Source organism: Diabrotica virgifera, chromosome 5, assembly GCF_917563875.1.
Source record: "Diabrotica virgifera virgifera chromosome 5, PGI_DIABVI_V3a".
Taxonomy (NCBI): Eukaryota; Metazoa; Arthropoda; class Insecta; order Coleoptera; family Chrysomelidae; genus Diabrotica; species Diabrotica virgifera.
The window spans coordinates 238443607-238466907 of record NC_065447.1 but is presented as its reverse complement, the minus strand read 5'-3'; the positions used below and the strand labels follow the sequence as shown (position 1 = coordinate 238466907).

At 32.6% G+C, this 23301-nt stretch overlaps 1 protein-coding gene across 8 annotated transcripts in view; it reads right to left on the bottom strand.

Moving 5' to 3' along the window:
- The window catches only part of LOC114329587 (WD repeat-containing protein 47), a 313869-nt gene that overhangs the window by 168374 nt on the left and 122194 nt on the right, over positions 1 to 23301 (bottom strand). The window contains exon 1 of one of the 8 annotated variants that reach the window (XM_028278754.2): positions 12083 to 12200. The exons of 3 other annotated variants lie outside the window; for them this stretch is intronic. In XM_028278754.2, coding sequence (XP_028134555.1) covers positions 12083 to 12132 — 50 coding nt within the window. In that variant the 5' untranslated portion in view covers positions 12133 to 12200. Of the gene's footprint in view, positions 1 to 2712; positions 2957 to 12082; positions 12201 to 23301 lie in introns of those variants that run through there. 4 more of the 8 variants (XM_050651831.1, XM_050651834.1, XM_050651835.1 and 1 more) reach the window with 4 other exon arrangements.

Genomic DNA, 23301 nt, shown 5'->3' with positions numbered 1-23301 from the left:
GCAATTTTGCTTACCGCAATTGAAAGATCCAGTCAAATTCGATCGGTTTTGATTATTTGCATTGCTAAAAATTAATTTTTTTATTGTTAAACAAAACTATAAACACATAGTGCTTGAGTGATGTTTTCAATGCATTTCTCATTTAAAATCGAAGGAGTAGGCTCGCCTACAAACAGGCAATTTCTTCTAAAACGCACGCATTGGGCACGGGAAACACTGTTTGTTTATAGCTTTGTTTGACAATAAAAAAATTAATTTTTAGCAATGCAAATAATCAAAACCGGTATAATTTGACTTGACCTTTCAAATGCGGTAAGCAAAATTGCTATTTTATTTTTTAATCAAAAGTTATTCGGGTTCAAAAATTGCAATTTTCGTTAAGTTCACCGCTTTTATCTCAAAAACTATGCATCTTACGAAAAAACTTTTAGGAACATTTTTTGCTTAGAATGGCCCAGAAAATACAAACGAAATGTTTTGTTTTGCGAAAAATCGCTTTTGTGTAATTCTGCAAGTTCTTTGTTTATTCATTTTGTAAAATGACAATTTTGCATTCGTCTTAATATGTTGTTGATACTAAAAATTACATAATATTTTAAACTGTATCACACTTTTAATAAAAGTATTAGTAAATAAAATACTAAAAATACTGCCTTGCTTTACTAATTAAATTATGATAGGGGAGCAAAGTATGCTAAATGTGCAGTCACTCGAGCGCTTTGGAGACCTATTGGGTTGTGAAGAGTAGGTCCTAAAACCAAAAAAAGTTAAGTAACATTTTCCATTTTAGTGGGCGCTTGCCATTTTTTAATTTAATTTTCCATTTCCAGCAATCGTTTTTTTCCGATTATAACGCCATCTATGCATAATTCGAAAAAATGTTTCGAATAAAAGTTACTTATTTTTTCGTAAGGAATCCAAATCTGCAATAAAAAATGGGGGCTCCTAATTAAGATTTTAAAGTAACCCCCACCCCACCTCCGTGGGGGGTCGTGATTGGTGCCATTCGATAGATTTTTTAAAAATATTAAATAAGTGTATTTTACAGTTTTTCAATCTGATGTTCATTTCGCGAAATATTCGCTTTTTTCTTGTGAAACTTTGGGACTCGCCCGTTTCCTTACGCCCGGCTCAAATCGTCAGATCTTTGAAATATACACTCTTTTGCATGTACTTTTACCTTATCTTAATCTGACAATTTCGAGTTTTTTTAAGGATAGATTTTGTTTTTGTTTTTCGGGCCCCCCTTAACGAACTCCCCTATGTTAAGAGCCAATATATGGTAGGGGTACATCTGGAGGGTACCAGTTTTCTTCCCATATGATAATCTGACGCGCTCGAGTAACTGCAAAAATCCCCGCTTGGGCTCCCCTACCATTAAGATAAAGTAAAGATATTTAAAGTAAAAATTTGAATTAAAAAAGGTAGATTTTCTCCCCTAGTCGCCTGAAGACTCTCACAAAATATGGAGAGAAGAGAGAAGGCATTGAATATTCAATGGAATTTGGAAGGATTGTAAACATAATATATGTATGTACAATGTACATATCTGAAGTAATTAAAATAATAATTTGTAAATACTTTGTAAAAATGGGGAGGCTGACTAGCTATGGCAGAGTCATAGAACGGTCATAGTCAGTAGAGCAGCTGATGAATAATCATCTATTCGATTGCCCTATGCCCCATTGAGAGAAAATGACTAATATTATTACAATACTATAAAAAATATATTATTTACTGATAAATGCTGACTAATAACAAATTAACTAAAAGTTTATAAATATCTGTACCAATTGACAAAAACAGTAGATTTTAGTAAGTTATTTTAGTCCATTGAAGAGTTGCATTTAGGTTGCATTTTTTAGAAGACGCAATTTTATTTTTTGATGTGAAGGGGGTTTTAGTATAAGCTTAAGTACAAGTTTGTGGGATCGCCACAAACTTGAACTAAGTTTGACCTACCTTTTTATTTTCCATTTTACGATAAAAAGTAATAGAAATAAAGTTGTAGACAAATTAATTTGTTACATTTTAATTTGTGACAAATAATGTAACAATACAAATAATTTAATATATATTTAATAATTTAATATTTTAATGTAATAATAAATAATTTAATAATGTAATAATACAAATAATTTACTCATACAATTTTCTGTAGAGTTGCTAAATAGTTTACGAGATATATCGGGAAAACCCTTTGCACCTTTTTTTTTTCAGATGAAAATTATGCAAAACTTTGTCAACTTAGGAGCGTTGTAAATCCCAGAATAAAAAAAATTTGCAATGAAAATTATTAAAAATATTTATTGCATAATGACCATAAAAAAGTTAGAAACCAGAAAAAAATTGTACAAAAATATTTAGTTGTTTGTTTATAACTTTTTTAATTTTCATTTTACTATAAAAAGTGATAGGAATACAGTTGTAGACAATTTAATTTGCTACAAATAATACCTGATAAAATTTTCTGTAGGGTTGCTAGTTTACGAGATAGAGCGCGAAAACCCTTTGTACCACTTTTTCCAAGATGGCAGATGGGTGACAAGGGTGGCAACTCCACGAACTTAAACTTAAGCTTAAACTTACCCTCCTAACACATAAAAAAAATAATAAAGGTGCGTCCTCTAAAAAAATGCACGCTAAGGTCTAAAAAATGTAACATTTGAATGGACTATTTGCTTGGAATAAAATTAAGTTTTCCTCAACTACCATTCGACCCCAACTATTTTTCACTTAATACCTCACATAGCCCAACTAAATCACCACATTATAAACACCGATCACACTGCACAGACTTGTCGCATCCAATAAATTACACTAATAATAGCCGCATCAATTAAAACGCATCTGAATAAAAAAACAAACGCACGACGAGCAGGAAAATAGTTTTCCACGCCACACGCCCACGCCGAGGTACTAACACAGAAAAACTGAAAACGCTACAACTACTGATATATCAATCTTAAAGGAATTAAACAGCAAAATGACGTTCACAGGATTAGCATATTATAGTAAGAGTTGGTTATCAGACAACCGAGATTATGTTTTAGTATGTGATTAGAGTTAATAACAATGCCGCGGGTCATAAGGCTCCGTGGTGGTACCGCATTCAACATCAAGCAGCGGCGACATTTCACAGCATAAGTACCATTTGAATGGGTTTAATAATTGTTATTAATTAATAATGCAATCGATCTTATCTTTTACACATATTAATTGCTTCATTAAAGGAAACTATTTTGTATTAAATACCGCTATTTATTTTTTATCTTTTGCCCACTTTTATGAGCAATAGTTTGTCGAATTAATACCACGTCTCTTTAACGACATTAACTTTCTTTCATTGTTCTTCTTCATATGCCTTGTCCGTTCCGAACTTTGGCAATTAACACCGCTATTCTGACTTTTTTTACGGCAGATCTGAATAGTTCGGCAGATGACAATCCGAACCATTGCCGCAAGTTTTGAAGTCACGAGCGTCTCCTCCTCTTTGGACTCCTTCTGCTGTCTATTTTCGCTTGGATGATTAGCTGTAGTATTTACTCTATATTTATTATATTTCATAGAGTTGATTACTTTTGTTAGATACGAAATATTACTTATTTAAATTTATACTCAAATTATTAACAAAATGAATAACCGTTCAAATAAAGTTTAGCTCATTCCAATATCATCATTGTTCATGAGGAGTCGGCTTCTCCACTTATATTTTTTCAAGTTTCTGTCTTGAATATTATGAATATTAATGTTTTTTGTTCTTACTCGTACTGTTCTTTGTTCTACTTTGTTCTCCTACTCCTTCCAGGAGATTGCCACTCATGCATCTACATATATTGCAATTATAGTCTGGGCTGATTATTGGAGAATAGGCCATTTTTGGGAAAAGTTATTTACCAGCAATTTTATTGCTGGAATCGAATTATAAGATCCTATATATTAATAATATAGGTATGCAAAGTCCTCAGATAGTGTGCTACTTTTTTATAAACAAAATGGCGCCCGAAAATCGTGTTTTTTTCAATTATTGCTCTATAACTCCGAAGATTTTAACTTTACAACAAAAACACTTAAATAAAAATTCACCGTGATTAAATTCTGCATAGAGACGTGTTTTTCCCGATCTGCTCCGACGAAAATTTTCCTCGGAAAATGCGGGTTTTCCAAACAAAATCTTTAATTTTCAAATAAAGTTTTAGATAAGTAATTATTTACCAATAATTAAATAATTTGGTGACTTAAAAGTCTTCTTGGTTTAGATTATAGTTCCAGAAGCTGGTGAAAATTAAACGAATATTTTAGCAACAATTCAATTGTTAATTAATAATTTACGGTGGCAATAATAACCAAAATAATTACGATACACTGATCAACCTTTGAAATCTTATAAAGATGAGATGCCTATTTAGCATTTTGTCGACAAAATATAAATTTTTTATTTTTTTGCATAATCTTTAAATGTTTAAAAAAAATAGTTATAAACAAATTAACGTTTCTCAGAAAGTTTTTATTATATTATAATTTTAAAAAATAGCTAAAATGCGCATTTCAAATATCTTGAAAATGAATGCTTTAAAACTTTTTTGCAACCATTTGCAAAAAAGTTATGAAACAGCAAAGTAAACATACGATTACTACGGTGTTAATAATTTTTTTTAATTCTTTCAAAGCGTAGAAGTGAGTTTAAAGTGCAAGCTAATTATTTATACAACAATATCGATTATCAGCTTAATGGTTATATTTTAATTAAAGATTATAAATATATTTTTTTTGTAATTTACACGCGCGAAAGTAGAATAATACAGTACCGTAGCTACCCGCCCACATACACAACTCGCGCGAGTTTAAGCGTGTCAGTCGCTTCGAGGGAACATTTTATCTCCGGCTCTGTATCAAGCCTACTTTCGCGCTAAAAATTACAAAAAAAAGATTTTTTAATTTTTGATTAAAATATAACCATTGCACTAATTTTTGACATTCTTTGTAGTAATTAGATTGTACCATAGACTCACTTTTAAGCTTTGAAACAATTAAAACAAATTATAAACAATGGAGATATCGTATATTTATTTTGCTGTTTCCTAACTTTTTTGCAAATGGTTGGAAATTTTTTTTAAAGCATTCATTTTCAAGACCTATGAAATACGCATTTTTAAGTATATTTTAAAATTAGAATATAATAAACAATTTCTAAGAAATGTTAATTTGTTTATAACAATTTTTTTTAAACATTTAAAGATTATGCAAAAAAATGAAAAATTCATATTTTGTCGACAAAATATTAAATAGGCATCACACCTTTATAATCTTTCTAAGTTTGATCAATGTCTCATGATTATTTTGGTTGTTATTGCGACTGTAAATTGTTAATTAACAATTGAAATGTTGCTAAAATATTCGTTTCATTTTAACCGGCTTCTGAATTTATAATCTATACCAAGAAAGCTTTTATTTCACCAAGCTATATAATTATTGATAAATAATTACTGGCCCAAAAAATTTATTTGAAAATTCGAGATTTTGTTGGGAAAACCCCACGTTTTCCGAGGAAAATTTTCGTCAGAGCAAATCGGGAAAAACATGCCTCTATGTAGAATTAAATTGGGGTGAATTTTTATTTGAGTATTTTTGGTGTAAAGTTAAAATCTGCGGAGTTATAGAGCAATAATTGAAAAAAATACGATTTGTTGGCGCCACTTTGTTTATAAAAAAAGTAGCACACTATCTGTGGACTTTGCATACCTATATTAATAATATATAGGATCTTATAATTCAATTAAAGCAATAAAATTGCTGGTAAATATCCTTTCTTTGTACTTTACTAATTAGACCAACGTATTATAACTATTTTTTTTTCAAAATTTAAAGATTATGCAAAAAAAAGAAAAATTTATATTTTGTCGATAAAATATTAAACAAGCATCTCATCTTTATAATCTTTATAAGTTTGATCAATGTATCATGATTATTTTGGTTATTATTGCGATCGTAAATTGTTAATTAACAATTGAATTGTTGCTAAAATATTCGTTTAATTTTCACCAGCTTCTGGAATTACAATCTATACCAAGAAATCTTTGATGTCACTAAGTTATTTAATTATTTATTAATAATTACTTACCTAAAACTTTATTTGAAAATTATAGTTTTTGTTAGGAAAACCCGCATTTTCTGAGGAAAATTTTCGTCGGAGCAAATCGTGAAAAACATATCTCTATGCAGAATTTAATTGCGGTGAATTTTTAGTTGGGTGTTTTTGTTGTAAAGTTAAAATCTTCGGAGTTATAGAGCAATAATTGAAAAAAATACGATTTGTCGGCGCCATTTTGTTTATAAAAAAAGTAGCACACTATCTGCGGACTTTGCATACCTATATTATTAATATATAGGATCTTATAATTCGATTCCAGCAATAAAATTGCTGGTAAATAACTTTTCCATGAATTTTGCTAATTAGCCCAGAGTATTATATTTACATTACGTAATGATCCAGTCAAAATGGAAACGTTGGCTACAAGATGTTAGGAACCTACGAGGAGCAAATGTGGGATCAGACCACATGCTAGGAAGTGCCAAAATAAAGATGAAATTAGCCAAAGACAAAAACTGGAATGTAAACAGAAGAAGAAACAAGCTCGTAAACAAGAAAAGAATTCACAGAAAGACTGAAAATAAACCGAACAGCAGCGCCATAAAATGAGAGAAGAAAGTGGAGGAAATATGGAAGAACTTTAAGAACATAATGTCAAATACTTCGAACGAAACGATTGGTATGAAAAAAAGAGAAAACAGAAAACGGATAACCCGAGACACATTACAACTAATAGAAGAAAGAAATACACTCAAAGAAGAAATGTTTCAAAAGGAAGGAAAAGCGATAGAAAGAAAATACAAAGAAAAAATATAGCAGTTAAAAACGAAGGCAGAAAATATAAAAGGAATTACGTAAATGGTATGCTGAAAATGTCACAAAGAGCTGCGCAAGAACACGACATGAGAACACAATACACCATCATACGAAATTTGACAGGGAAAACAGTAGAGTAAAATCAATATTGATATTAAAGTTCTTGTCAATTTCAAGAAGGAATCTCTGTTTGTTGTTTAATATCCGTTCTTTTATTAATTGTCTGTTTATTTTGATAAATGCAATTTCAAAAAAAGTTCATTTGTTCATTTCTTTTCATTTGCTAAAATCTTTACAGACTCAAAGGCCATAGTATGGCTTTCATTCACGACATGTGTAGCTAAAGACCACCTATCTGGATATAGTCCACAATCACTTTTATGAGAGCTAATATGATCTTTAACTCGTCTAGTGGTTTGGCCAATGTATTGTTAGTCACAATCAATACATGGTATTAATACTGTAAACTATATTAGACAACAGCTCCTTTGGACTTTGGTGATCTATCTTTGATTATTGAAAATATGTAGTTTATTAATAGTTAACACTGTTTTACTAGCTATTTTGATGCTTAACTCGTTTTTTACAATACGTGTGAGTTTTGGCGTAATCTCTCTAATGAATGATAAAGAGATGAATGAAATTACTTCTGTTGTTAGCTGCATTATCATGACTTGAACTATTTACAATAGTTGGTGTGACAGATGGAGTATGGAGTGTTAAATAATAGGTGATTTAACATTGCAAGAGGATAAGAATTGTCTAAAAACAGGTGATATAGTTTTTCTATATTAGTTTGGTGGAATGACTCATCAGATATTCGTTCAATCCTCGTTCGCATTTGTTTAAACAAATTAACTTTTATTGACTGTTTATGGTAAGACCAATAATTATAATTCAAATATTACTATCTTAGTTGATTGGTACAGGAAACCAGTAAATTCAGGTAGATACCTGAATTATTTTTGAGAAAAGAAGCAAGGGAAGAGGAACATTTTGTGAAAAGTTTTTAGTAGGATAGGCGCAAAAGAACAAGCTAATGGATATTTATAAGAGGTTCAAAATATCAGAAAGTAGGGCACAGAGTGGATGGTTGAGACATATTTTACGAATACCAAAAGAAAGAAACATCCTAAGAGGTCTGCAAGCAGGAGAACATAATAAGAAAGAAAAAAATATGAAGACCACAAAGGAAGTGGTTTGATGCCGCCTGGATTGACATAGAAGAAATGGGAACAATGAAGTAGGGACTGGAAAGAATATGCGACCGTAAAACCGTCCGTAAAACTAGAACTGGACCGTAAAAAATGGAAGAAACTACGAGGAAGTACTGGAAGAACACTTTATAACGTAGATTTCTAGTTGCGATTTCGTTTAGCGAATATCCTTAGTTTAGTTTAATAAAATCCATATTTTAACATCTATAATCATTGTATAACAGCTAAAGCAAGAAGTCAACGAGTTTTGTTAGGGGTTACAAAAAAAAGTTTTAAAACGGTTGAACTAAGTTGTTTGGTCAATGGCCTATTGGTACGTAGTATCCATAAACTATATTGCTGTTCTCTCGGCTGAACTAGGCTATTTATAGATTCTAGTCAGAAGTAAAATTTGTTTCTATTGTATTCTTTTAAGACTGAATGATTTTCATTGAACCTTAACAAACAAATTAATATAACCACAATGATAACTTCAGCATCTAAATAAGTCGATTAGGAAATAAAGATATGATCAACCACAATTTTTCAAGAATAATTAACGATTTCCTAAAAAATAGTAAACGATCTTCTAATTCGGATCTAAGCTGCGGTTTGCATGAAGACAAAGAGGTAATAAATCTACATCAAGGACTTAGTACACATTAATCACAGTCTAGTAAAATAGGAGCGGCGCTACAGAGTGGTTTTATTCACCAATTTAATTATCAACAAGAAAAGTTTTCGAAATTTTAAAATAATGTGACTTTATGGTGTTAAATATTATTGAATTCGACCGTTACTTGATAAAATTTTATTTTTTCTAATAATAAGACACTGAATACTTTCTGCCATTTGCTTCTACATAAGGTGGTGGGTTCTTGAACTCTACAATGATCAAAAATTTTAATGTGTTTTTGTGAAAGTCCCATGTGCTGCTCTTGATGTTTTTTTTTTTTAACTTTTACAATGTTTTAAATATAACAATTCAACCTCCAAACAAGGTTTGCTAAAAACTACATACGTTTTTTTCAATACAAAAAATGAGATGCATCTTTTTAAGGTACGTATCCATACAAGGGTCATCCGCGCTCGGTGTAGCTGCTCAAATGGATACGACATGCGCTCTTCTAAATATAAACCGCAAACCGGTTGAATCGAAAAGGGTGAGCGCCGAGCGGCGATCACCAACCTATTCACTATGTGGAGCTGCTGCACCGAGCGCGGATCACCCTTGTATGGATACGTACCTTTATAGTGATACTTAAAACATTTGACCATAGCTCCGAAGATGGCATTGAAGCCGAAAGCGCTCAGCTAGGAATTAATAAATTTTACACAGTTCAAAAATACTTTTCTTTTCCCACTCATTCAGAAGAAAAATTGTTAAGGGGGTAGGCGCAAAATCTTGGTCTAATTCTATTTAAATGCATTAATTTTTTTTTAATCCTGATACAACTAATTAGTATTTTTGAAAACTTTAATCGCAGAATGAAAGATTACATTATTACTAAGGGCCGAAAGTCCCTGATAACTTCTATAATGTTTATTTTAATAAGGTACAGGGGTCAAAAAAAATAAAATTTAGTGTGATGTGATAATCAAATATTTCTTTTAAAAAATATTTTTGTGTATTAATTTTTTTTTGAGATGGCTGTAGGTCTATTTTTTGAGTATTTAATCCAAAACTATATTTCTATTTTTTGTTCAGATTTTTCCGTACGACGCATCACCTCCAAAAACCAAAAAACTGTTTTTTTGGAGATTTTTTCCCTTCTAGACTTCAAAATAGATCAAATGAAGTCTTGTTTATAGGTTTTATATAATTTGAAGTAACTAAGTCCTTTGGGGTAATCGAAAATAGGAGAATCGCGTTTGAACTCCCAAAAGAACACCCAAAAACCCCCACGTTTTTGGTGGATGTGAAGGTTTCTCCTATTTTCGAATACCATAAAGGACTCAGTTACTTCAAAAACGTTGATTTGATCTATTTGGAAGTTTATATAATTGAAAAAATCCCCAAAAACCCACTAAAAATCAGTTTCCCGGATTTATGGTAGCGCACTTTACGGAAAAATGAAAAAATGAAAAATATACTTTTTGATAAAATAGGCAAAATAAAAAAAATTTAACCTGCAGCCATCTCAAAAAAAAAAATGGATTTTGAAGTTATGTACAGGGTTATTCACTATATTTTGCCCCCCTGTAAACTGCTTTATTTACAGAATTAGAAAAAAATATTAAATGCAAAAGTTATTCGATTTTTAAATTATGATCTTTTGACATATATATCATATTAGTGACGTCATCCATCTGGGCGTGATGACGTAATCGACTATTTTTTAATGAGAATAGGGGTCGTGTGATAGCTCATTTGAAAGGGTATTCAATTCTCTATTCAGTAATATAAACATTAAGATAATTATGTATACAGGGTGTCAAAAAAAATTTTTTTTAATTAAATTAATTGACACAAAAAGAAGAATGTATGTAATTTATTTATTTCAAAATATCTTCTACTGCTGTTAGAAAACAGAAATAAAAGTTTATTGCACAAATGAACATTGCTACTTGCTAAAATTCAATGTTTAAACTGCCGAGAGGCAGATGGGTGGCAGCTTGAACATTGAATTTAAGTGAAAAGTAATGTTTATTTGTTCAATTAACATTTATTTCTGTTTTCTGACAGCAGTAGAATGTATTTTGAATTAAATAAATTACATACACTCTTATTTTTGTGTTAATTAATTTAATTAAAAAAAATTTTTGGACACCCTGTATAAACAAATATCTTAATGTTTATATTACTAGCACACGACCCCTATTCTCATTTAAAAAAATAGTCGATTACGTCATCACGCTCAGATGGATGACGTCACTAGTATGATATATATGTCAAAAAATCATAATTTAAAAATCGAATAACTTTTGTATTTAACATTTTTTTCTAATTCTGTAAATGAAGCCGTTTACAGGGGGTCAAAATATAGTGAATAACACCCTGTACACTCAACCTACGGGTCTTAAAAAATAAAAAATACACAGACTTTGTGGTCTCAACCATGCGTTTGAATTTTTTGAAATTTTTAAATTGTTTGCATCCTACTTAAAAATAAATAAAAACGAATATATAACGTTTTTGGTGGTGCGGGTGGGGGTCGAGGAAGGAGGGCGGAGGGTTAAAATTGAGCTGAGTCTTATTTTTTTAATCACATATCGTAAAAAGACTTAAAAAATTGAATTCTGGTAGGGAGGAAATTTTGCCTATTTTAACCTTCCGATGACCAACCTTTTTTGTTACACGGATGACCAACGGGGGTAAAAAATGACCCCAGGTTAAAAATGACCTAGAATGAATGTTTTCAGCATTTAAATCTTCATCCAACAATACATCCTCGTTTTCTGATACTATTTCATCTTCTATCTATATTATCACCATAAAAATCGCTAGCAGTAACAATTTCCTGTAATTCAGCCTCAGTAAGATATTTGCGGGCCATATCTTATATGTACACAAAATACTAAGAAACTATAATACTATCCGCCAGGAAATAATAATAATGACTAAGTGTAGCAAACAGGATTGCCATGATTCGTACATAACAGGCGCCACAGTCTAAAAATAGATTTTGATAACGCGCAGTGTAAAACTACTTGGAATTCCACATAATAGACGGTATTTTACTAAACATTAACTTCAGAATATATTTTTTATTTGTAAAATATAGGGAATTTTTTTTATTTCAAAATATGAGGATATCTAGGATGATATTAAAGTAAAACAAAAAAATAATGAGATAAAAATTGAAAATACTTTTGAATTTATTAAAGAAAAACATACGCTGGGGTCCAAATTTACCCCCCTTGGTCATCCAAAGGTTAACGGGGGGTTACATTTGCGACAATTTAGGAAACACAACGTAATTTTAGTACTATATTTATTAAATTATTAATTTGCAGCCGAATCTACTAACTAATTTACCTATTGAACATTCTGATTCTTGTCGGCACAGCGCCCCAGTAATAATCCATATGGCACCGAAACGACACATTTGAAGAACTAGACGACAACTACTGATCAAAGTGAACGTCGAGGAAGAATTTTTGTTTAATAATTTCCTCGATAACTAATATTACTTATTTGTATGTGCAAAAACAGGTTGCAGAGATTGCATGGACTACAACTACATAATTACGAATTATATAAATATATAACCGGCGCTTTCAAACTGTTAAGATTTATATCGATTTCACGCTTAACTTCTGATTCTAAGAAAAGTATAATTGTTTGGACTGCAATAGCCGAAGAAGTGTGCAATGAACATAATTTTCAATATTACCAATTTTTTGGTAAGAAGAAAGGCAAAAAACAGAAAGATGTTAAGTGTTTAGGAAAGAATTACGAAAGAATCTTAATATGTTGCTAGATTATTTATTGTAAATACATGTTTATTAATAGAACGGGCCTACAACAGGGATATGCCTTTCCTGTATTCTATTCAACATCACATTAGAAAAATAATTAGAGAGTCAAAATTCAACACCAGAGGAGCAATAATAACAAAAAGTGTACAAATATTGGCAATTGCAGATGATGTTGATATCATAGCTAGAAGCAAAAGAGAAATGATAGAAGCATTTAATGCGATAGAAAGAGCGGCACAAAATAGTGGCCTAAATATTAATGAAATAAAAACCAAATACATAATCCACAGGCCAAAGAAACCTACAGAATCTGACAATAGGAGACTATAACATCAAAAGCGTAAATTTTTTTACATATCTAGGTTCACTAGTTACCGCAGATAACAATGTCAGCGAAGAAGTTAAGAGAAGAATACATATTGCTAATAAAACATATAATGGACTAATTAAACATCTAAGATCTAACAACATCACGAGAAAAACCAAATGCAAAATATACAAAACCCTAATAAAACCGGTCATTATATATGGATCAGAAACATGGACACTGTCGAAAAGCGATGAGAACTTATTAGGTACGTTTGAACGATCTTCAGACACATATATAAGGGGGTGAAAGAAAATGACGTATGGCGCAGAAGATATAATTTTGAACTATACGCAGCATACAACGAACCCGACGTCATAACATCCATAAATATCGGACGTCTGCGCTGGATGGGCCATGTTGAACGGATGTTGGAGACCGAAACACCAAAACATATAATGAGGCAAACACCAGGAGGGAGAAGGTCAGAGGGAAGACCCAAACTTAGATACATGGAACAAGTGGAACAAGATCTGAAAACACTTTGAGATTACCCACTGGAAGAACAAAGCAAGGAGCAGAACAGAATGGCGGAAAATCCTAGAATAAGCCAGGACCCAAAAAGGGTTGTCGAGCTACTGATTATGATGATGACATGTTATTAAGCCCACATTATGGGTTTAGTTACCAAAAACTGTTGCCTTAAATCCAAAAATATTCATCTGTGATTCAGACATTAAAAATTATAAATATTAAAAAATTAGTTATTCCGTCATCTACAAAATACATCGGTGCAGAGACTATTTTAAGAGAACCAAAAAACCCTGTCGATTTGCCATAAGAGGATCAACTAGGTCCAGAGCTTTAGGAGTGCTCAAAATCACCGTCAGCGGCTGGAAAATACCAGGATCCGAACACAACATAACTCCTTCTGCCGAGTCCTGGTCCGTGTGTCAATAATCCTTAGTATTTAAACGGTCTTGTCCAATGCACCTACGCGCTGTTATTAGGATTATTCGCACACGGATTCGGCTTTCTGACACGGAAACCAGCGTGCACTATGGACGCGCCCTATGGTAGGGGAGCCCAAGAAGGGATTTTTGCAGTTACTCGAGCGAGTCAGATTATTACATGGGGAGAATCCTTGTATCCTGAAAATGTACCTCTACCATTATATTGGTTCTTAATGCAGGGGAGTTCGTTCAGGGGGGGCCGAAAAAAATCTATCCTTAGAAAAACTCGAAATCGTTAGATTAAGATAAGGTAAGTTAAGTACATGACAAACAGTGTACATTTAAAAAAATCTGACGATTTGAGCGGGGCTTAAGAAAATGGGTGAGTCCCAAAGTTTCACAAGAAAAACGCGAATATTTCGCGAAATGAATGACAGATCGAAAAACTAAAAAATACATGCTCAATATTTTTCAAAAATCTATCGAATGATACCAAACACGACTTCCCACGGAGTGGGGTGGGGAATAAATTTAAAATTTTAAGTACGAATCCCGCGATATTTCGCGAAATGTACTTCAGATCGAAAACTGAAAAATACACTTATTCAATATTTTTGAAAAATCTATCGAATGACACCAAACACGACCTCCAAGGAGGTGGGGTGGGGGGTTACTTTAAAATCTTAAATGGGAGCCCCCATTTTTTATTGCAGATTTGGATTCCTTACGTAGAAATAAGTAACTTTTATTCGAGACATTTTTTTGAATTACGGATAGATGGCGCTATAATCGAAAACAGCGATTGTCGGAAATGGAAAATTAAATAAAAAAATGGAAAGTCCCCACTAAAATGGAAAACTTTACTTAACTTTTTTTTTGTTTTAGGACCTACTCCTCACAACCCAATAGGTCCCCATAACGCTCGAGTGACTGCACATTTAGCATACTTTGCTCCCCTGCCACTAAGGATGTGGTGATTTTATGGTAACCTATGTATGATTGGTATCCATTCTTCTCTCTCCTGGGCGTGGTCTGCTGTCTCAGACAGAGAGTAACCGGTGGAGCTTCTTACTTGGTGTGACAATCTTCCTTGGGTTCTTTTACCATATATTTTGCCTTCAACACTAATCTCTCCATACCTTCCTTTCTTCTTTCTATGTGTCCAACATATACCTCAATATATATTGGTTGGTAATTGTGATAAGTATTGTGTTGAAGTCGAGTTCTATTAATAATTAGGTGTATCGTCCAGGGTACGCGTACCCTGAATATGCACTAATCAGGCTGAACCGATGCAGAAAACAAGTAGAAATCAGTTCAGAATCATAATTGGTTTACTTACTGGGCATGATCCGGTCACAGTATATAGAGGTTACACAGTGAAACCACTCCTCTGTCGGCGCTTTGATCTCAAGAAGTAATACCGACAGTACGCAATTGGTAATTCACCAGTGGTGGATGCGGGTTTTTCCTGTTAAAATCCGTACGTTTCTATGCGACTAGCAATGCGAGAGTGGGGTAAAATCGACTAAGAACATTGCGCGGTCGCCATGCGCGACTACAGATTTTACTTCCAATTTTTCGGAGAGTGGTTCTATTGTCCCTCTTTATACTGTGATCCGGTCAAGAGAAACCCGCAAACAATGCGGTTTCATGCAGACTTAAGCTGAAGACTCTGGAGCAAAGAACCTGATTCAAAATTCTTCTGGTCTAGATCCGAACATTTAAAACTTCTACCGTTGCAACCAACTTTCTGGTGACAACCTAAATCAGTGCCTTCTGAAATTTGCAAGGCAAACGAACGATAAATGGTGCAGACAAGGGGGAATCTAAGATTGCATTTCACAACCCGTGTCGGGTTTGTTCAATATGTATATAAGGTAAACTTATATCGAATGTTGATTCCATGTACTCATAATAGGAGTAAAACTAAGAGAAAATTAAAAACAGCTAATATTTCATTCTCTTATGTAAGTTTCACCTTATTGGAATCTTCAGAGAGGCCTGTGGTCTGCTCTGAATCAAAATACCAACTGTTTTAGTAAGGAAAATTATACAAAATAATTTGCTTTTAAACGCTGTAGCGACATCTATTTAAGGGGGAAGTGTACTGTGACAAGAGAAAAGAGATTTTCCGGATTTTTTTTTCTAACAAAATGTGACTCGTACATTAAATTAAATTAAACCGTCATCTTTATTATATATTCAGTATTTGTAAAAAAATTTTCAAGTCGAAATATTCAAAATTGCCGTCGTGGCACTCCTTCAAGCGCAGTTCCGTTTTTTTAGGTGCCCAAACGGTGTACATGAAATCTCACGTCTGGGTGATTTTAAACAAAAACCAAAATATGGTTATCATCTACATATTATTGACTCTCGTCTGACGGAGGATTTTGTCGATAAAAAATTTTGGTGCCGAAAAAAAAATTCTTGAAATTATTTTCTATTTTTTTGCCCAAATTTGATGTTATTATTGTTTATAACAATTAAACAAAAAACGATATAAAAAAAATGAGAATTCATGTACACCGTTTGGGCACCTAAAAAAAAACGGACCTGCGCTTGAAGGAGTGTCGGTTTAATTTAATTTAATGTACGAGTTATATTTTGTTAGAAAAAAAAAATCCGGAAAATCGGCCTGTTTTTTTCCCTTGTCACAGTAGACTTCCCCCTTAACACAATGAGAAAATTTAACAGACAGAATTTAAAAAACAGAAAATTTTAATTTGTTTATGCACACAAAATTTCATCGAAATTTCGGTGGCAAAATATAGTGAGCGAAGAAGTGTAAAGGACAATAAAAGAAAATATCTGCAATATATCGGATATATATATTGAGCGGAGTAAAATACGACATCTTCGAATGCATAATCCGAGGAAAAATAGAGGAGATAATAAGAGAAATAATTTTCTGGAGTTGTAGAGCTCTGTCGTCAGAGAAAAAATGTAAGCAGATGTGCTTGTAGGCATATATGAAATATAGAGGTTAAACAGGCAATGGTGAATGAAGTACTGTTCCTTGAGACAGACCATGAACTTTCTATGGTAGTTAATTTCTGATCCCATTATGACATGAATTACGCTGTCGTTGGGCATATCTCGATATAAGCGTACAAGGAATAATGATGGCATAATCGATGATTATTTTAAATCAGAATAGGGGTTGTTCAATAAGTCTAAACAGTAACACAATAGGCTGAATCCAGCGTACCAAGAAAAAGTTGATTACTAGCAAGCTGAAAATTTGTTAATAGCTTAACGGTGTCTAGTCGGACAAATTTTGATGTATGGGAACACTGGAACAGGGGAAGTTTTAATTGTGGAACGTGTCGTCCTGACAAGTTTATAATTGTGAAAACTAGTAGGTTGTTTTTAAGTTTATTCAATAGCAAACTTTATATAATATATGAAAAATATTTTATCCGACAAATATTTTAGGCGTTTTAATAAGTCCGACATGTAGAACATTTCAAATGACAGGAATTATGTTGGTGATAAATAGCAGTCTGATTTTTGCATGAGAGTTTAATGAAAGGGTAACAAATCAATTGGAAGTTATGTCCGACAAAATACATGAGACGTTTTCGTAGTTTGACGTTCGAAACCTGTAACCTGTTCCATAATTAAAACTTCCCCTGTTCCAGTGTTCCCCTTCATCAAAGTTTGTGCGACTAGACACCGTTAAGCTATTAACAAATTGTCAGCTTGCTATTAATGAACTTTTTTTTGGTAAGCGGAATCCAGGCGTATAATTTTTTCTACAGTATGAGGAAAATTTTTTAATTTTTGATATTAAATTACACAACAAAAAGTATGTATGTAATTTAGTTAATACAAAATACATTTTACTGCTGTCAAAAAACAGAAAAAATGCTAATTAGACACATAAAAATTGCTTTTCGCTTCAATTAAATGTTTAAATTGCCTCTAGGCAGTAATTGAACCGACGACAACAACCGTCTTAAAGATTGTAGATCAATTCTAAAGATATATTACGAATTTTCTATCTAATTCTATTTTTCAATCTTTTTGTGGATGATCGATGTAAACTTTTGATTTTAAATAACCCCATACGAAAAAATTAAATGATGTAAGTTCTGGAAATCTTTGGGCCCACTGCATTGTTCCCCGTCTACCAATTTACCTCCAAGGAAAACATCTATTTAATAAATCACTAACAGGAAGAGCAAAGTGTGAAACGGTCTTGCTGAGACGGGTGCAATCTATCGCTCCAAAGACCCTCGAAAATCTTGAAGTTTGGCAGAAATTATTTTGCACCTTATTTTAATTTACTACGTTTCTGGGCATCTGTATAAACCGATGATGTAATTCTTCTTCTTCTTTAGGTATCGTCTCCTCTAAGGAGGTTGGTAATCATCACAGCTATTTTCACTTTTGAGATTGCAGCTCTAAACAAGTCGACGGAACTGCAATAGGGAACTTGCACTAAAAATTTTTTTTGCATAAAATTGTTAATTTATGTTTTAAAATGTTATATTCAAAATATTACGTCTGAACAATGAATAGTGTACGTACAACATATGATCAAAGTTCCGCGCCTAAAATTTCCGTTTCAAACAACTTCAAAAGCGAGAGCTGGGGTCTGACGTCATAGGCCACTCGTATCGTTTGCCTGTTCGGTGGGCTATTGCATTTAATGCAGTTTGCCCATAGATAAATAATATAGTTGAAATATCTTTTTTTACTCTGTGGCAAAAATGATTTTTTCTGTGACAGGCAAAATATTAACATTTTATCTCTGTTGACATGTATCAAAAAGTTCTTTTTTATGAAATTACTTTTGTCGTTTCTTGTGTTGAAGAACAAAGAAGAAACAAGTAACTTAAAAATAAACAAAACTTTTAGTAATAAAAGTAAGAGTAACTAAAAAGTATTGGTGCTGCTATAGTATGCGGTCTACAGTCGGGTTTCTACTATAGCTTGCGGTCTACCGAGGGATGCGGTGTAAGTATAAGCTGAGATGATAAAGATATTAACTTGTAAAATTACAATAATGATTCTTCTTATTTATGCGTATTATTAACTTTGTAAAGAAGGATTTTGTGGGCTATGTACACGTTCTATCGGTACGTCTGCTAATCACCATAATCTTTTCTCAGAAAGCTTTGAACACAATAATGAAAGGCTCTAGTAGGTACTAATAAACATTACAATAAAATATAATCTTTATTTATTATAATGCAAATTACACCATAATCTTTTCCAGGATATACGAAATCCTTCGATTAGAGGTAGGTAGATCAAACTCACGGGGTAAACCGTATACTATAATATATATGGTACCAAACTATTGTTATAAACGGTTTAAACATGCTTATTAATAACGCTTACTTATTTGCCTTGACACCTCGCATTTCTCCAATAGAATAGCTTTCACTACTTTTTATAAAAGTTGCCACCATGAAGACATCAACGGTAGGTAAGTTGTCAGACTTACCCTCGTCCGTCATATTATGCGTTTTAAACTCTTTACAAAGTAGCACTCAACTTTATCAATTCAGTTTAAAACTAAGCTGATTGGGGAACTATATTACAATATATAAGATGAACATAAATAATACCTAGGAATTTTCCATTAAAGACGATTAAAATGTAATATACCCGTGATACCTACCCTAATCGCGTTGTTTCCGACTGCTAGCCCGTGGCCCGTGACGTCGGACCAATAGAAGGACGTTCAAGAGCCTCCTAAGATATTTGAATTTTATAGCATTTTCAAAGCGTCGTAATTAGCGTACGGGTTAAAAATATTTGTTTTTTTCGCATGCAAGCGTTTTAAGATCATGTTACCTTATGTTTTTTAATATCATTTTAATATTTAAAAAATTATGCAAGTTCCCTATTATACCACTTTCTCAGATTGTTGAGCCGGGAGATGTGTCTTCTTCCAATACTTCGTTTTCCCTGTATTTTTCCCTGCATTACGGTTTGCAGCAATACATATTTATCCCCTCTCATAACGAGATATTGTAACTTTCTTATCTTAATCGTATTCATGATTTCCTTTTTCATCTTTCTGAGGACCTCAACATTTGTTATTCGGTCTACCCAACTTATTTTTAATATTCTTCGGTAGGTCCACATCTCGAATGCTTCAAGTCGATCGCTTATTTCTTTCTTTAAGGTCCAGGCCTCCACCCCATACAGCAGCACCGAAAACACATATGAACGTAGTATTCTTATTTTGAGTTGCAAACTAAGATCTCTACTGCATAATACTTTTCTCATCTTGTTAAATGTTGCCCTAGCTTGTCCGATTCTCATGTTTATTTCTTCTGTGTACTGAGGATGTAATAGGGCAATGTAATGAGACACTTTTCTTACAATGCGACAGACTTGCTGCCTTCGAAACTGTCAAGTGATTATTGAGACTGGGTGAGTGGCTAACGCCTGTTTGTTTTTTTAGAACCATCATATTCTACAGTTTTATTTTAACCTCCCTATGAATCTTTAAATTTTCAACTTGACGTGATTGTCGTCGCAAAAGTTCTGCTAGTCAAGCCTAATTTAAAATAACAATAAATAACAAACCACCTTGAATACCGATATGAAATCGGCAGTTAGTTTCGACAAATAAGTTCATTCTGTATAATGAGATTATATCAACGTTTGCTATTACGTAGGAATCGGTTTTCCTTTCATCTTTATATAAGGAAACCGTGTAATGCGCAGAAAAATTATAATGAATTATAATGCGTGGGAATGTTCTTTGTTTTTCTTTTGAATGATATCGTACTAAATCAGTAAACGATGAATATTTAATTAGATTTTGTATTTATATGAATTCTATCATTCGAAAATTAATACATGGGCGTTTTCAATTATAACAAGCAACTGGACTCCTAGGTATTAACCCAACTTGACTGGAAGTAGAACCGGCGAGGTTTGATATACGATTTTCCTTATTTTGAGTCATTTTTACAAACTCCGGTCATGAATTTTTAATCGAAACTACATATTCAAGCTCGGCTTTTCAAATCGCCTTGATTGATATATCACATGTACTATTTCTGCGACTTAAAGTGTTACTACAACTTTTTAACCGAAGGCGATATAAAAACAGAAGCATAAATTTGTTCTCGTCTTGCTAAGGCGCGTCGAATAATACATCGCTTGTACTATTTCGACGACTTTAGAACAGTAGTTCCGGTTGCAACTCTAGAATCAGAAGTGTGAGATCAAATTTCTCAGTTATATGTAGCTGTCTCGAGGTATCAAAAGCTTTTTTGAAGTCGACGAATATCAACATGAAGGGTTTATTATACTCAAAACATTTTTAAATCAGTATTTTTAGTGCTTGTAGGTGATCATTGGTTCTATAGCCTGCCCTAAGCCCAGTTTTCTCCTTAGGCTGATAGAAAACTAATTTTTGTTCTAAACGTTTTATAAATATGGGACAACAGACTTCTTGTTGATGTGCCTATCTGTGACGAATGTTGGCGATCATCATGGCAATCTCTATCTGCAGGGAAAAGCTTCACAGATGTTGTGATGAACCAGGTTCAGAGGTTCTTTAACCAAGATGTTCTTCTACTTCCTGAACCACGCTTTCCAAAATATTTCTCCTTGCAGGATAACTTATAGGACTTCATATCTGAATTCATTTCATATTATGTATTCGAAGTATTGCAACTTTCAAGATTTGATAGTGGGCAGTACCTGTCGGTTCTTCTTCATGCTTCTGTGAACCTCCTCATTTGTAACTAGGTCGGTCCACGGAATCTTAAGCATTCTCCGATACAGCAACATCGCAAAAAGGCATATTTCAAAGGACTGAAAAGACGTATCATCGCACAATTTTACGGTAAAAACATGCCGAAGATACATGGATGAGCGCGGTGTAGGTCGCGATCGTGGTCGAGGTTTACATCGATGACGGGCAGAACATACCGAAGATACTTTCCGTATCCTGTTTTGGCATCGACATAGCTGTAAACCGCTATGCAAGGTCGCGAGGGTGAACGGGTGATACATCTTTAGTCCAGAGAAATAAGATTTTTCTCGTGACACATCCCCCTCCAGGCCGAAACCAAATTTTTTGAGTAGTATGGACATCTATATTAATAACCTTTATGTTTCCTGCAGCCGATTTTGATGATATACATAGTTATAAACAAATGAAGATAAAAAAACGGTAAATTTTCGCTTTTTTCGTCTATAACCAAAAAGTTAAGCATTTTAAACAAATTTGAGAGTAAGAAACTCATAAACCGTCTAAAAATTTCAATATGCCGTTCGCTGAATATATTTATCCTTATTGGTTGCTTAGAAAATTGCAAAATAAATCATAAATTTTGAGTTTTTATAAATATTCATAACTTATATAAAAATTAACTTAGAACCTTCTTATTACACGAATTGCTGAGACATCTATTGTTTAAATTATATTTTAAATTTCAAAGCAATTGGTCACATAGTTTAAAAGTTAGTTAAGTTGTTTATCCCAAATTCATTTTTTTTTGCAACACTATAAGCCACAAAAATTAGGAGGTTACAGTAAGACTTCTGACAGTTTATGGAAGAAGAACATTTATACTATCGACTTAATAAAAAAAAATGACAAAAAGTAATTTTAAACAGTGTAAAATTATTTTGCAAAAACACGTCGATTTTTTGCGTACTTAATAAATAATTAGAATAACTTTTTAACCGTTACCCGTAGAAAAATTATTTTTCCAGCTACCTCTACCGAAAGTATACTTTTCCGGACCTGATTGTAGGGAGCAAAGTTGTACTTTTCTTCCCTAGGGAGGAAAAGTATCTATGCATTTTAACGTTTATTTAAAAACACTCTGTATTTTGCAGAACGGTAAAAACAGTAAATTGTTATTCTGATTTAACAATGTTTACATTAATAATTTGACAGTTGACAGTTATATTGTACCTACTTGTTAGTTTTAGTTCTAATAAATTTTGTTGGTTAGTTACATAAATAAATTAAGTAAAAATGAAAAAATGACTTGTTATTTGAGGAAGGTGGAAAAACCATATGTATAACATGGGAGTAAAGTGCCTTTTCCTCCCTTGAATGATTACTAAACTTCATTCTCGGGAGGAAAAGTAGCACTTTCCTCCCTTGTTATACAAATAGCTATTTTCATATTTTGAAATACTGAAATTTTATACATATTTAGAAAGAAAAACAATTGTCCTAGGACAATTAGGGACGAAGTTGGCCCCCCTTTTTTTAATTCACATGTTTTTGCAAAATAATGTTGCAGTATTTACAATTATTTTTTGTCATTTTTTTTTAATTAAAATAATATTATAAATCTTCTTCTTTCATAAACTATCCAAAGTATTAGTGTAACTTCGTCATTTTCTGACTTATAGCGTTGCAAAAAAAATTAATTTGGGATAAACAAATTAAATACTTTTTACTATTTGATCAATTTTTGATCAATTTGATCAAACTATTTGACCAATTGCTTTGAAATTTAGGGTATGACTTAAGCACCAGAAGTCTCAGTATTCCGTGCAATAAGAACGTTCTAA